The 17587-nt window shown below is 32.8% G+C and overlaps 1 protein-coding gene across 1 annotated transcript; it reads left to right on the top strand.

Annotated features, from left to right (window-relative positions):
- The first annotated feature begins 968 nt into the window (after window positions 1–968).
- Window positions 969–1688, top strand: LOC128668069 (uncharacterized). Its single transcript, XM_053740235.1, has one exon. It carries the CDS (start codon window positions 969–971, stop codon window positions 1686–1688), a length of 720 nt encoding a protein of 239 aa, XP_053596210.1.
- Window positions 1689–17587: the final 15899 nt, after the last annotated feature.

Below are 17587 nucleotides of genomic sequence, written 5' to 3'. Positions count from 1 at the left end.
CAGTCGTTACTCCTATCAGTAAACATAATAGATCGAAAACTGAGCTGTGATAATTTTTCAAAACACCCAAAGAGTTATATGAAAGTTCACCAGATGGAACTGAACACATATTCCCTTGTTTTATGCCATAAACCAAACTGTATTTGATTAGTTTTTGCTATAATAAAGGAATTTCTTAACTCAAAATTATTCTACAAGTTGGTAGAATTCATTACTACTTTTCCCGCCCTCATGACGACAGAATTAAAAAACATCGACGCATCGAATGTATCCATGTCTTAACGAATAAAGGAATTCTTCATATAACCGTGATCGAGCAAGTACGAACAAGTTCCGAAAGCTACTCTCGTCATTAATTATTTATTCGCGTTTTTTATAAAAAAAAAAAAAATACCAAATTTGGTTTAAATAAAACTGCTAATCAACTTTATTAATAAAAAATAAAAAAAAAAATATAAAACCATTAAATTTAATTAGTAAATTAATAAAAATTATAATATAATATAATATGGATCGAACATTTCGCGTGGGGGAAACTTTTTCGACCTATGAAGACAACTATGATGACGGAGAGGCTAAATAACTGGATAGATAAAGAAAAAATTTTAAGAGAAAGTCAGGCGGGGTTCAGGAAAAAAAGAGGGACAAGGGACCACATATTTGTATTGAATAGTCTAATAAACAACAAAATGAAGAGGAAGGGAGGAAAATTATGCATCGGGTTCATAGACTTTAGAGCGGCGTTCGACACAGTCAGGAGACCAAAAATGAAGAGAAAGGTATGGAGGAAGGGGGCCAGAGGGAGAATGCACAGAATAATAAGAGAAATATATAAAAGAACATATTGTAAGGTGAAAGTAGGAAAAAGAAGACAGACAAAAGAATTTATAACAAGAAAAGGGGAAAGACAAGGGTGTGTGATGAGCGGAGCGTTATATGGCATAGATATCGACGACCTAGAAAAGACGATGGAAGAGAAGAAGAGAGGAGGGACAATGATTGGGAACCAACGAATACATGTCATGAAATATGCGGATGATGTGGCGCTAGTTGCGGACACAGAAGAGGAGCTAAGAGGGATGCTGAAAGAGCTGGAAAGATACACAGAAGAGAATAAGATGGAGGTGAACGTGGAAAAAACAAAAATTCTAATATGCAGAAATGGAGGTAGAAAAAAGAAGGGAAAGAAATGGATGTATAAAGGAAGTGAGGTCGAAGAAGTCAAAGAATTTAAATATCTTGGGTACCATTTCACCACAAGGAATAGCGCAGGGAAACAAAAAAAGGAACTAGCACAAAAAGCACAAAAGGCCACAAATGCAGTATGGGGAGTGATAAAAAGGAGCAAAAGGAACAGCATGAGGGACAGGATGTATCTGATGAACACTGTGGCAAGAACAGTAGCTTTGTACGGAGTGGAGGTCTGGGGGTGGGAAAAGTCGGAAGAAATAGAGAGGGTGCATAGGAGGCTCTGCAAGATGGCATTAGGAGTAAGAAGGGATACACCAGAATATATTTGGAGGGACGAGATGGGAGTAGAAAAGATGGAAGTAATATTAAAAGAAAGAGCAGTAAGATATATGAAGGATTGTATGATGATGGAAAAAGAGAGATGGCCAAGGATAGCACTGAAAGAAGAAATGAGAGGGATTATGAACAGGTGCCCGACGAAATGGGGGAAATGGTGAAGGTTGCGCTAAAAAAAATGGAATGCGAGGAGGTGATCGAGATGATCTACAGGGATGCGGGAGTAAAGGAAATAGAGGAAAAGCTGAATGAGGGCATTAAGAAAATGAGAGAGAACGTGAAAAAGGAGGCTGAAGACGCAATAAACAAATCAACGTATAATACATTGTACAAAAAAATAAGATTAGAGAAAGAAGAAGATAACTACTGGAAAAAAGATAATGTAAGAGGGGAGGACAAGAAGATGTGGGCGAGGATAAGGTGTGGAAATTTGGGAAGAGCGGGCAAAAAAGGGTACAGGGACTGGAGCTGTAGAGGGTGTGGGAAAGAGGAGGAAACGTTGATACACCTACTAAAATGTGAAGGAATATATAAAGGGGTGGAGAAGGAAAAAGAGCTGCTAGAAGAGTGGAGAGGGTTAGAGGATAAAAAAGTAGAAGAAAAGTTGATAGCAAAATTAAAAGGAGAGGTTGATATAAAACTATGTACGGTCTTCAAGAGAATTGAAGAAATTTTGAGAGTCAACTCAGGGTTACGGAGCGTGGTGCAAGCGGGATACCAAGACTGTGACGTGCTAAAAATATAAGAAGCCAAAAACAAATAAATTATAGAAGTTAAAAAGTAAGAAAGAAATAATATATATAACGAAGTGAATATTTTACCAAATGAAAATATGATTTATGTAAAAATTTGTATAAGACCTATAAGTTGTGCAAATAAAACTATTTTATATATAGTTGGCCCTGAAATAAAAATATTTAAATAAGTTTTTATCGTTACGATTATACATTTTAAGTAAATTTGATAAGAAATAATATTTGATATACAATTTAGCTGGAAGAATTGAAAAATAAATAAAGAAAATTTATATTAGTTAGCCTTGAAATAAAAATTTACTCACAAACATTTTCATAAAATTTCAAAAAAAAATTGTATAAAAAAATTTCAATGTACTTGGTGTGCTCACAAAAGAGTAAAAAAAAGCATGGTTGATTTTATAAGAAATTAATTTTGCTTGAGTACATGTAGTAACGCACACCAAGTACATTGAAATTTTGTAATACAATTTTTTTTTGAAATTTCATGAAAATGTTTGTTATGATTTTGCATTATACTAGGTACTTAGTATTTTTTCGATTTGACTTTTTTTTTGTAAAAAATAATTTTTTTTTTTACTTTTAATAAATTTTAAACGTGTACTTGGCGCGATGTTCTACAGAGAATCTGCTTTTGGTAGGATACAATTTAGCTGACAGAATTGAAAAATAAATAAAAAAAATTTATATTAGTTAGCCTCGAAATAAAAATTTACTTATCGTGGTCGATGAACAAAACAAGCTAAAAGAATTAACGAAAAAAAAAAGTTTACATTAGTTAGAACCAAAAAAAGTTATTAGGTTGATCAGAAGTAATAACTTTTTTTTTCTTTAAAAATCATAAATTTTTTATCAACCATAAAAGATACATGATAAAATTTTTATGGCATAAAAACCCATTTCGCAAGAGTTCGGTGAACGAACTAATATTTTTAGTTTATAAAAAATTTGTCGCAGGATTGAAAGCGAATTCGCAATGTGTAACTTATAAGTATTGACGATAAAAAGATTTGGTGATGGGGGAGAAATGGCGAAACTTCAAAGCAATTTAGAATTTGGGAAGATTTGGGTCTCGAAAATTAACGGGGGTCTGTACAGAAACGCAAGTTGCTTACAAGTTTTTTTTGGTAAAATTTTGTCACATTTTTAACCTGTGGCTTAAATTCTAAGATAAAATTTGCAATTATAAAAAGTAAAAAAAAAATTTTTCGTAAGGAATAGCGACTCATCGAAACCATTCCCTTGACTATAATATAAAATTTGAAAGATTAAAAATCAAAGAATTTTTCATAAAGAAACAAATTTGAAGAAGCGAATGATGAATCTTCAAAATCATTCTCCAATTACAAATATTCAATTTATAAGCAACAAGATATAGATTTTTTTTTAAAACTATAAGAAATAAAAAAAATAATTACCAAATTTATGATATTTACCAATTAAAATTTATAAATAGTCCATTCAAAAAATCATATATTTCTTGTCATTAAAATTTTTATTAAAAAATTATTTTTTTGGCAATACATCAGTCACATCAAATTTATTTTATTTGCCTTTATTTATTTCTTATAACTTTTTTAATGCAACCTAAATAATAAAATATCAAAGCCCCTGGAAAAATATGAACATCCAAAATTTGAAGTTGGAATAAATATGTATTCGCTTAAGCGTAAGTAATTACTCACTTAAGATTTTTCTGGCTTAAGTGTCACAAGTTATCCTCAATTTTACTACCAGTTCAAAATAATTATCCAGTTGAAATTTATTTTCTCTTATAGTTTAAATTACAATTAAGCTTTAATTCGAATTCATAAGTTTCCTACTGTTAATTCAAAAGCTTGACGGAAAAATAAATAAATTATTTCAGTAGATTAATTTCGAATGAGATGAAAACATAGAGACTCTTTACTTGAAGTCAAACTGATTATTATGTAAAATAAATTTTATTGCAATAAAAAATATTTGTAGTTTGAAAACCCGGTACGCGCCGTATAACAATTCGCCCTATATCGAACCACGGACCTGGCTATTTGTTAACGCGAACAGTGGCTGTTTATTCAAAAAAAGAATTTACATTTAATAGAAAAGTGTAGAAGTAGTTTTTTAAAATCGGCGCACAAAACCCTCATTTGCTCACGGCAACCAAGCTTCCGCTTGACCAACAACGATCAACGTAGTAGTCGACAGCAGGCTCGAATTGCCTACAGGAGCACACTTAGCCACTGTTTTCCTGTTTTAATAAAAGCTAAATAGGAAAAAAAATAATTAAAAAATAAAAAATGACTATCGCGACCGGAGCCTTCGGTGGCTCTAATAATAGCAGTAAATAAAATTACAAAGATGGTAGAGACCCGAGACGCTGCCAACAACAGCCAGTTGATCTCAATTAATAAGTTTAAAACAATTAGAAATTAAGGATTTATGTTATTTAGTTTATTTATTCCTATTATGTATGACATGGTAAATTTAAATAAAGAAACTTCAAACAAAAAAAAAAAGGTTCGATTCCCGGTACCGGAATATTATTTTTTTTTTTTTTTTGTGACAAATTACGAAAAAGCTATTAATAGAAAAGCTATTATTAATTTTTGATTTTTTCAAACAATTATTTTGTGTACTTGTCATAAGGAAAGTTGAGTCTCTCTAACAGACGAAAGTCTCCTGAAATTTCACAAATATATCAATAAAATTATTCATATCATTCACAGTGTGGTAAAATTGTTGAAGTAGCCAATAGCCAGCTACTATTAAAAAATCAACTAAATGCGAACGGAATATTTTAATATTGTTAAGTTTTGATATTCCATCGTTGGCAATGCTAAATATTTTGTCTGATGCAAATATTTCAGGGATCGATGATTCGGTAATTCTATTGGATCGCACGTACCGACGAAAAATAACAACAATACTCACTGTGTCGGTACCTGCGAGCCAATAAGAAAGCTAGAAGTAGTAGAGGGGATATTTCCTTTGCTGTGATTGGTGCGCGTGTACCGATAGAAAGTAATGACGAGAAAATCGTCACGTCGGTAACTGCGAGCCAATCAGAAAGCAGTACGTTGAAATTTAGTCGTGGAGGTGGTAAAGGTCAGAGGTTACTTAATGGTCATACATTCATTGTAGGTCATTTCCAACCGACAACTTACTTTGTACGTCACGCAAAATATTCAAGTTTTTAACTTCACACGTCAAGATGAATTTCATTAATTCAACTGGCCACACGTTTAAGCTGACTAAAATCAGCACGAAGCTATACACGACAGATTCAGGAGCTGTGGAGGTTGCAGAGTCATCCCTGTATCCGAGGACAGACATCCAGGAAACATGGAGTTTCCGTATGGAGCTAAGCCACGACCGGGAAGACAACTTTTGGCTTTCGTTGGGCATCCAACCGTCCAAGTCCAAGGACCTCAAGACGAGATACACCGCCCAGTGTTTCGCCCTTGACTTGCTCGGTAACCTGACGACCCTCACCGACCAGTCTGCTCCTTTCAAGGCCTACGATGACTACATACACTTGGGCAACTGCATCAGACGACGTGGCAGAGACGACTTCTGTGGCATATTACATGAAGCCAGCGATGAAGTATATATCATGGTACAGGTGAAGATACTTTCTAATTAGATACTTAAGTTCTGACTTAAGTTAAAAACGGCCCTTTTCAGGGCCACCAAATTTTTCATACGTAAAGAACAATTCAAGCTTACACCTAAGAATTCAATCCTTGCTTCCATACTCTTTCAATATTTATATTTATTTAGTAAGTGGCTAAACAACAAGTACAAATTTTAATATTTACTAAATTATGATTTTTTATACATTTCGAGTTGTGCATATATTTATTTTTGCCTCACCATTAGTCTCTTATTTTAACAAATAAAAGTATTCCAACTAAGTATTTTTATTGACTGTTTAATGTTTACAAGAGTGTAAGTTTTATAGTTTTACAGCTATAAGTAATTATTTATAACGCAAAATAATAACAATATTGATTGAGTCGGTATCGGCTAACCAATAAGTAGTAGAAAAATATCCCGGGTTGTGAAAAAAAAGTTGTCATCACGACTTTATAATTTGGTTTTCATGTTATTTTGAGGAAATCTCAAACGAAATATGTCTTTCAGCAGGAATTCTTTTTATTTCTATGTACAGATTTTTTACAATTTGATACTGAAGTTTTACACTTTGAGTTGGAAATGGCTCTTTTTAGGGCCACTATAATTTACGTTCGTGGATAATAATTTAAGTTCTGTAACATTTAACTCACATCAATGCTCCGATATTTTTTCGCAGTAAATGTTTCATTGTTTTAAATGACTGACAAAGAATTACAATTTTTTGATTTTTGTTAAATTATAGTTTACACTTTAGTTTATAAATATATTTATCTTTAAGTACAGAGACGATAGATAAAAATTCTGCAGACTAGGTTAAAAAATTTTTTACTAATTGCCGTAAAATTCAACAAAAAAAAGTTTCATGAATTTGTTGAGTCCAATGGGAAAGGATGAGGTTAAAGATGGGTTTTATGGGTATTCGGAAATTTTATTTAAGGAAATTATACTCTGCAAGAAAAAAATTTTATGTTATTTGTACGGAAAAAAAATTTTGTATATCTTATGACTGCTTATTTAGTATAATTTGAAACTTGAAAAGAATAGACGTATAAAAAATTTGGGGGGGGGGGGCCCTGCATGAACAGGACCCCAAAAGCTCAAGAACTTTCTCCATGTGAGCCAGGCGCTTAAAAGAGCCGTTCGGTTTTAATTTGGTATGGTTTTACGTATGGGTATTGTTGTTTTTTGTATAATTTACTTGAAATCAAAGTCAAAAAATAAAAATAGAAAAAATTATGACAGTTCACCTTGATATTGGATTGATTGAAAAACTCTTCGTCGTAATAATAGGGCGCTGAAGTCCCACTTGACGTCAATTACATTAAGAATAATTTATTTGATGTACGACCTGACTGGAAAAATTAAAAAAAAAAAAATAAAACAATTCATGTTAGTTGATTCCTGAAATGGAAATTTTTAAACAAGTTTTCAACTTTTTAACAAGGTGCTGAAAAGTGCCGTTTAATATAAATTTTATAAACAATAATTTATTTAGTTTAAAATTTGACTGAAAGAATTAAAAAAAAAAAAATAAAAAAATAAATATTAGTTGGCCCTGAAACAGAAATTATTGAGTAAGTTTTTATCATTACAATGGGGAGTTTAAATTTGTCATTTGATGTCAGTTTTATAAGTAACAATTTAATTAGTTAATGATCTAGCTGAAAATATAAAAAAATTAAATATTAGTTTGCCCTGAAATGAAAACATTTAAATAAGTATTTTTCAATACAATGAAGCGCTGAAAAGTGTAATTTTAAGTCAATTCTATAAACAATAATTTATTTAATATAAGATTTAACTGAAAGAATAAAAAAAAAAAAATAATAAATATTAGTTGGCCCTGAAAGGAGCGCTGTAAGCTGTGTAAGTGTACAGACGTGTAAAAGAGTAGCTAGTGCAAAAATAAATGGAATAGTGAAAAAAAAAAAAGAAAAGGCAAGTAAGTTTAGAGTAAAAAAGGTAGGAGTGAAAAACACCAAACAAGGTGAATAATAAAAAAAAAGAAAAGCTGTGGCACGGGAAAAGCAAAAGACGCGGAAACCAAAAGGTAAAAGCAATCAGGGTTTTGGCGGACATAGAGGAAATGGCGGGAGACAAGACGAAGGAAAAAAGTGACGAGGAACGAGAGGGCAGCACATACAAAGAGATGACAAGTGACGAGGAAAGACATGAGAGAGGTAAAGCGAATGGCGCAAGCGCCGGGATGACCAAGAGAAGGAGGGGAAGGCCGCGCACATTCAAAAGTACAAATTCAGCGAGTAAAAGAGACTACGGTATGAAAAATGGAGCGTTAGAAAAATTTGTGTTTAGTCAGATGGATATAATAAAGGCAAAAGCAAAAAAGGTAGAAAACACAGACAATATAAATGAGGTAGGAACAGACTGGTGCAGAGCCGGATTTCAGCTAGCGAGAACACCGGCAAGAAACAGTAGAGGAAGTCTGCAAGTTGAGAAGGACAGTAATGAAGAGGCGAAAGAGTTAGATATAATCGAGACAATCAATGATAGGAAAGACAAACAGAAAGATGAAGTGGGAAAAAAGACAAGAGAACAAGCAACGCAGACTGGAATGTCAAATTGGAGCCAAAAGCAGGAAATGAAGGATAGTGAAAAAAATTCAGAGAAAAAGATGTGGCAATTGATCGCAGAGATAGAAGACAGGGTAAAAACAAAAGTTGAAGAATTGATAATGAAATCAATGGAAGAAATAAAGGCATGTACAAGACAAGAATCCTCGAAGATAGGGGCCCAAATAATTAGGAGCAAATGTAAAGAAGACCAAGTGGAAAAGATTATAAAAGGGACCGGAGTGTGGGTGGGGGAAGAAAAAACGAGTAGAGAGTTAGAAGTCGAGAGGTGGATAAGAAGAAAAGCAAAATGGGAGCAGAGTAATGGCAATGTAACAGAAGTAGAGGGGAAGAAAATAAAAATTGGGGAGGTGTGGTGGTGTTGGAATGAAAAAAAAGGAAAATTGGAATTATGAAAGTGGGCGAATGATGAGAAAAAGGAGTGGAGAGTGGGTACAGAAAGAGAAACAGAGGCCAAGGAGAGAGAGGACCAAAATAAAGGAAGAGAGCAAGAAAATAGAAGGAAAATAATGTTTTGGAATGTTGCAGGTATGAATGAGGTAGAAAAAGCTTCCACAATGATGGAAGAAAACGAGATTGTTGTGCTTGTGAAGACATGGGTAATGGAAGATAAGGTGGAAATAACATGTGAGAGGCTGAGCAAAGAATTCAAATGGTGGGCGAAGCCTGCGACGAGAGAGAAACAGAGAGGAAGAGCAAAGGGAGGTCATATTATTGGGATAAAAAAAAATTGCAAACCAAAATGGGAAGTCAGGGAATGGAAATACGGAATGATGTTGGAAGAAAGTAAGGAAAGTGAAAGTATAATCACGGTGTATAACAATGTAGGAATGAGCAAATTAGAAACGGAGCTAAGAAGGCAGATAGAAAAATGTGCAAACAGGGACGAAAGTGTGATGATCATTGGGGACTTTAATGCGAGAATCGGAGAAGAAAACGTAACAGGAGAGGACGAAGGCAGAGTGAGGAAAAAAAGAAAATCGAGAGACAAGACAGTAAACAGCGAAGGAAAAAAATTACTAAAGATGTGTGATGAGTTAGGACTCTGCGTATAAAATGATAGAGCAAGAGGAGATGATGGTGGGGAAATAACTTACGTCGGGGGAGACGAAGAGAGTTTAGGATCAGTAATTGACCTAATACTAACGCTGGACAGAGGCGATGAGCAAGAAATAGAGGTAAGAGTGGTGGAAAGAATAGAGTCAGATCATCTACCAGTGTTGGCGAGATACCTTAGTAAAGAGAAATGAGGAAGAGAGTAAGGAAGGAAGCTGCATGTCAGAGGAGGAAGAGCAGGAAGAAATTGGAGCAAATAAGCTGATCTGGAAGAAAGAAAAAATACAGGAGTATGCAGAAGCAACGCAGGAAGCACTGACAGAAGCAGTAGAGGAAAAAAGCGAGCTTAAGTGGGAGGATATAAAGGTAATAGTAAGAAAAGGGGCTGAAAAAACGGGGATGGTGATGAAAGGAAAGAAGGACAAAGATACAAAGGAGAAAAAAAAGTGGTACAATATCGAGGGTAAAAAAAAAGAAAAGAAGTATGGAAGAAGCTCAAAGAATTCATCAAGGATAATAACAAAGAAAAAAAAAGAAATCTGAAGGAAAGCAGAAAGAAATATAGGGAAACAATCAAAGAGAGCAAGGAAAGGTGGATGATGGAAAGGTGTGAGGAGATAAATAACGCCAAAGACATGACAAAATGGTGGGAAGCCATAAATAGGTTCAGAGGAAGAAAGAAAAGAGCTGCAAGCAACAGCATAAAAGCAAAACAATGGGAAAAGCACTTTAGTGATCTGCTGAATGGGGAAGGCAATGAAAAATCGGAAGAAGAAGAAAATGAGCCGTGGAAAGGAGAAGGTAGTAATGAAGGATCAGAGGAGCCGAAGCTCGATAAAAACTTCAGCAGGAGAGAAGTGAAAGCCGCAATAAGAAAGCTCGGGAATCACAAAGCTCCAGGGGAAGACGGGATGGCAGCAGAATTTATAAAGAACAGTGCACCAGATGTCATTGAATGGATAGACGAAATTATAATGGGACGAAGGAAGTATGCCAGAATGATGGGACACAGCAGTGATAATTCCGATTTACAAAGCAGGGGACGGAGAAAGAACAGAAAATTACAAGGGAATTTCGCTTCTAAATACAGGGTACAAGTTATTGACAACTATGATGACGGAGAGGCTAAATAACTGGATAGATAAAGAAAAAATTTTAAGGGAAAGTCAGGTGGGGTTCAGGAAAAAAAGAGGGACAAGGGACCACATATTTGTATTGAATAGTCTAATAAACAACAAAATGAAGAGGAAGGGAGGAAAATTATGCATCGGGTTCATAGACTTTAGAGCGGCGTTCGACACAGTCAGGAGACCAAAAATGAAGAGAAAGGTATGGAGGAAGGGGGCCAGAGGGAGAATGCACAGAATAATAAGAGAAATATATAAAAGAACATATTGTAAGGTGAAAGTAGGAAAAAGAAGACAGACAAAAGAATTTATAACAAGAAAAGGGGTAAGACAAGGGTGTGCGATAAGCGGAGCGTTATATGGCATAGATATCGACGACCTAGAAAAGACGATGGAAGAGAAGAAGAGAGGAGGGACAATGATTGGGAACCAACGAATACATGTCATGAAATATGCGGATGATGTGGCGCTAGTTGCGGACACAGAAGAGGAGCTAAGAGGGATGCTGAAAGAGCTGGAAATATACACAGAAGAGAATAAGATGGAGGTGAACGTGAAAAAAACAAAAATTCTAATATGCAGAAATGGAGGTAGAAAAAAGAAGGGAAAGAAATGGATGTATAAAGGAAGTGTGAAGTCATGTTAACAATCCAGCATTCAGCTACATCCCCTTTCATTACCTGCATTGGAACTTGAAGTTTTAGTGTCAGCAGCCAGTCAGAAAAAAGTAAATTTAAGATCAATGGTGTGATCAACTTTTAGCGTAAGCGTTAATTGTCATTTGCAATTGATAATTAAACAGAAACTATAAATACTATTTATTATTCTAACTTCTTTCGACTGACTGTAGAGACATTGAAACTTTGGGTTTCGATGCTATTATTACGAACAGTATTTCAAATAATTTAATTTTGATAAAATTCAAAACAAAATATCAAGTATGAAATAGAAGTATATCCATAAAGTTTAATTATTTATTAGTCTCATGATGTAGCTGCAATTAAAATAGAAAAATTTTTATCTGAAATTTTTTCTGCCACAATATAAATCATTAGAATCTATGAAACATATCCAAAATCGGTAATAAAAATTAGCTATCAAATAACTTATACCTGAGAGTTAAAAAAACGAATGATAAAATTCCTGTCTGAAAGAATAAAGTTATAATTAAGTAAAATTGAAATAGTTAATAAATAAATAATCAAATTATTTCATCAAATTTTTTTTTTATTATATAAATTACATTGCAACTGCGTAGCTATACAATAAAATCGAAAGTTTATAAAAAAGCTTAATTTTAAATTATTAAATATTATTATTAACATTAGAAATTTATAATTTTTTAGTAGTTATACTTTTTTTTTATTATACTTATAATTGTTTAGTAACAATTAATTTTTTTTGCTTTAGTTCCTTATCAAATTTATCGTGTATTCAATTATCATTTAGAAATTTAATTTATATTCAAATTAGTTATTAATTTTTTAATGATCCTGAAGGTAGCAGACAGTTCGCAACGGTTGGTTTTTTTTTTTCAACAATAACATTTGAAATTGAAAAAACTAAAAATATGAACTTTAAATTTTATTTTACAATTAAGTTTAAGGGAGAGTGGGGTCAATTGAACCAAAAATACTTTAATTTTTTTTTTTTTTTTTTTGTATAAATAAAAGCAAAACCATAGCTTTTTTTTTTTTAACGAAATTATAATTTATTATATAGACTATAATTTCTTATTTTACTATTTATTATTATTGTGATTTAATTTTATTGTTAATATTGGTTTTAATTACAATCTAACATTAAAAAATCTGGACGTCGGTCGACCCTGCGGGCCAGCCCCAAAACTTCCCGCTGTTTTTGACCTCAAAGAGCTCGAAAACATTAGTGTAGATATATTTTTGAGCTCTTCGAGCTCGAAAATGATATCACATGCAATTGTTTTTTTACGATCTTTTCAAGTTCTAACGAGTTACCTGTTATGCTAAAGTTTGAAAATTTAAGAATCGAAAATCATCAATGAAGCGGTTTTTAAAATTTAGTTCCTGATTATGTTCAGTAAAATAAGTGTATTGAGACAGAAATCGATGTCAGGGATCGAAATCAGGATTTAAAGAAGTTTTGACTCATGTAAGAAACAATAAAATATGAAATATCCGATAAAAATATTAAAAACTACGTTTTATCGATTTTTTCGTTGATAATATGATTTAAACTAAAAACCAAGTTCGATGACATTATATGATCAAAAGAACCCATAAAAAAGATGAGTTGGTATGATATCAGGCACATTTTGTTACCTTAAATTATGATTTATCCGGAAAAAATAACATAAAATGTTATTTTTTTTAACTTTTTAACGCCGATATCTTTTGAACCAATCAATCGATTTTGATAGTTGACGTGGCAATCGGCGCGTTTTATTAAATTCTAGAGCTGATTAAAAGTTGAAATCGATCGCGTCAGCCGTTTCGAAAATATTAAAAAAAACCGTTTTTCACCATTTCTTTCTCCCGCGATAACTCTCGAACGAATTATCCGATTTTGATGATTGAGGTGGCAATCGACGTGTTTTATTGAGTACTAGAGCTGATTAGATTTTAAAGTCGATCGTATAAGTCGTTTTTGAGAAATCAATAAAAAACTAAAAAAAAAAGTTTTTTTTTTTTCGTAATTCGCAAATATTTTCGAGTCTATTCTATCAAATAATCTGAAATTTTCAGGAAAGTTGATGGCCAACAAGCTCTTTCGATTGCCACCTCAACCATCCAAATCGATTCATTAGTTCGAAAGTTACAAAGACTTTACATACATACACACACACACACACTCGGACATCATTCTGAAAATAGTTAGAATAGCTTCCTAGAACCTCAAAACGTCGACATCTGATGAAAACTCGATTTTCGAAAATCGGGGTGAAAACAATAACTTCCTGAAAAAAATGGTAACAGTAAAATAAAACCACAATAATAATAAAAAATCGCGAGACCTTGACAAGTCCGTTATAAAGCACAACCTCTCCCTGATTATAAAAGAAACGATTTGGAATGTTAAATGTTCATAAGAAAGGCGATTCTAAAGTATTCAAAAGCATTAAAAAGTACCCCGATAGCCAGTTGAGCTCAACCAACAGTCAAATTGGGCGTAAATTTGACGTCAGATTAAAGCGGCTATTTAATGTATTCGAGACATCGGAAATTGAGTAGCAAAATTTGACTGCAGTAGTAGCTCAAATTGACCTAAATTGTTTAGATTCAATTTTACCATTTGATACATAATAAACAAAAGTTAGCTCTTGACATCTAGCAACTATTAAACAAAGTAAATTCAAAAATTCAAAAGTAAAAAATATCTCTTTAGTTGAGGTCTTATTGACGTCATTTGTTGATGTCATTTGTTGCGTCTCAAATTTTTATGTCTCACAGACGTGAAATAGCAATTTTAAAATTACATCAAATTTACGTGAAATATGACGTCAATGAGCGCTCAAAAGTTGACATTGAAATTTTTTATGTGTACCGTACATCACCGAAATCTCTAGCACGAACTTGATGTCAAGTTAACTACAAAAAATTGGCGCCCAATTAGTTGACACAAACTTTTTTGCAACTTTATGTCAATTTTAAAGTAACTTATGTTCCTAAAGCGCTATTTCCCCCTGCAGCATTTAGGTAACATGTTCACATACTCTAATTTAAATTACCTAAATTTCCAGCCGAAATTCGTCGACAATTTGACAGCAAAAGTTGGAAAGAAAAATTTGCATCCAATTTTTCCTTAATTTAGAGATAACTTTTTACACTATAAAAAAAAAAAACCCTAATATCAGTTACCTTTAATTTTTCGTCTAATGTTCGTCAACTTTGGGCTTTTCCGTTTTTGACGACAATGTATATATAACTTTTGAAGTGACTTTTCATTATAATTTGTAAAGTAAATTTATGTCAAATTATATAGCAAGTTGTATACAAATTGTCATCAAAAACAGAAAAGCCCGAAGCTGACGGACATTTGACGAAAAATGCAAGGGAACTTTTGCTAAGCAAACTGTACTATTAGGGTAGCCAAATTTGCTGAGCAAATGTTTGCTCAGTAACATATTCCTTTAATTTGGCAACAAGCAATTGTCAATTATGAAATATTTGAACTTTTGATTATACAATAGCTATGTCATTATATTTGTTTTCATTAATGCTTAGGCCCTTAACTTGTGAAATCTGAACTATCTACTTTTTGAAGACAAATTAAAAGAAAATGATGCGTGTAAGAAATTTGTATGCAAGCAATTTTATGGCAACTTCCTGAGTCAACTTTTTTTTAAACTGCGGCAGCAAATTAATACCTACTTGTAATTCAAGTCTTCATATTGTAGTTAAAAGTTTAAAAGTCAGTATTTGGCAAAAATTTTAAACATTGAACTGAAAATTAGTATATTACGCACCAAGGAAAGGAAAAAAGGCGTTACAACCCACGAGTGTATAATTGCTTCGGGTCGGGTAGGCAATCACTTGCACGGGTTGGAATGTCCTATTTTTCTTCCTTGGTGTGTAATGTACTATTTTTCGAACCTATCTGTGGATCACATATGATTAGATATAATTTGATCTCATATATAATCCTTCATAAGCATGTTCATGAATGCTTATGTATGATTCTTTTTCTATGAAACGCTGGTACAGATTGATCGGAAACGATGAAATCGAATTAATGTTGAATTGAATTTTAAATATGTTTTACGACATCATAAAATGATTTTATTAATATCATGACAAAAAAAAAGATTTTTATGGATTTATTTTTATATAGTATAAAAACTATGCAAATTAATTAGTAGTAGAACGAGAAGAAGAATTTAAAGTTTGTCCCACGTTTTATATGCTGTTACTAAGCATGTAGTCCGCCTGCGCGAGGTACAATTTATTTATAATTATGAATAAAACTTTAAATATTAATAATTTTTGAATTATTATGATTGACCAATACTGACCTTGCGATATAGATTTAAATTATGATAAAAAACGCTCATATTTCTGTGAATGGGGTGCTAAAGTTCAAATTTTTTAATAATAAAATTTTAAAAATTTTTTTATAAAAAAACCGTAAGTGACCTAACAAAAAAATGATGTGACGTAAACTGACCTCACGGTGACCTATCATTTAAGGCCATTATCACCTTAAAATTCTATGAATAGGGTGCTAAATTTGCGCGGGTCACAAAATCACGGTGATTTCACTGTAATTTCATCATGGTCTCACAATGTTTTTACTATAATCTCACTGTGATTTCACTGTGATTTTACAGTGATTCCAGGTCCGCGAGGGTCGAAGGATGTTATTGTTGAAAAAAATGAAAGTTATTACACACGTAAATAAATAGTTGAGTGATCTCCTTTTATCGGTGCAACATTCCATGTGAAATATTTATTATCATTTGTATTCATATTGTTAGATAAGTTAAGAAATTATTTTTAACGTTAAATTTTTGCGCGCCATTGAATGAGCTATGATGCTGCTCACTGGGCCTAGTTTGACAAAAACGAAACGCCATTCTCACTTGAATACTCCCTAATACTTATCAGCACCACCCTGGTTGTTTAATGACCCTAATAGCCACTTTAGCTTGAAATTGACTGTAATTTGATTTTGAAATTACCTGAAATCTGCTACCCCAATTTGCCTACAATTTCACAGCAAAAGTTGAAAATAAAAATTTGCGGTTAATTTTTCTTCAATTTAAAGGTAAACATTTATACACAAAATTATCTACAATTTAAGGATAAAAATATACTTAACAATTTTTTAAGTTAAATTAACGGAAAAATAGTCAGCTCGCGACATCTAGCAACTATTTAACAAAGTAAACTCAAAAATTAAAAAGTAAAAAATATATCTCTAGTTGAGATCTTGTTGATGTCATATGTTGACGTCATTTGTTGCGTTTCAAATTTTGATGTCTCACAGACGTCAAATAGCAGTTTTAAACTTACGTTAAATTTATGTGAAATTTGACGTCAAAGAGAACTCAAAAGTTGACATTAAAATTTTTTATGTGTACCGTACGTCACTGAGATGACAAAAGTTTCAGCTCAAAAATTGTGCTGAAACTCTAGTTATCTGGGTCCTTGATGGAAATTGTTGTAGAGCAAGCAGTTACCTTTAAGTTACAGACAGTAAATTGTCTGTAAACTTGAATTCAAATTGAATATAAGTGTTACTGTCAAACAATGACGTTTAGTTGATTGAAAGTTTCACTTCAAACTGACGGCAAGTTTATCTGTCAAGTTACATTCAAGCTATTGCCATATTCTGAAGCCAATTTAAAGGAAAGTACTACCCAGCCAAGGCTTGCCAGAAACTTTCTCGTTAAGTTAGCCGAAAATGTTGCTCAGCAGAACTTGTAGAGCAAGGTCTGGCTAACAGGGAAGTTGCCACTACGAGACAGCACATCAGGTAGTCGAGGGATTACCGTCCCTTTGAATTTGATCTGATTCATTTTAATGTCAAGTTCGTCGTTGACGACGCTTATTAGGGCTCAGGTAAAAATTCACCATTGGGATTGTTTCCAGAAAACCTTCATGTTTAAACATGGAGTATCGTAATTACAGTTACATACATTTGTTCCATAGTACAATATATATTATTTAATGACCCACATTTTCATTACAGTCATTAATAAATAGTAATGACCTTTGTATAAGCTTTTTTATAACAAAGAATCGTCGATAGTGGGTCATAAATTATTTAAATTTTAAGAGTAGAAAGATTATCCGATAATTATAGAAAGTAAATGAAAAATAGACTGGATAACTATAATAATCGAGACGATGGAGAGTATATCATTTCCGTAGTCGAGACTATAGTCCAATTGGGAATTCCCCATTGTTAAATAGATAAATAGTTTTGATAGAAA

This window comes from Microplitis demolitor, chromosome 6 (assembly GCF_026212275.2).
Source record: "Microplitis demolitor isolate Queensland-Clemson2020A chromosome 6, iyMicDemo2.1a, whole genome shotgun sequence".
NCBI classification, from domain to species: Eukaryota; Metazoa; Arthropoda; class Insecta; order Hymenoptera; family Braconidae; genus Microplitis; species Microplitis demolitor.
This window is presented reverse-complemented; position numbering and strand designations above follow the sequence as displayed.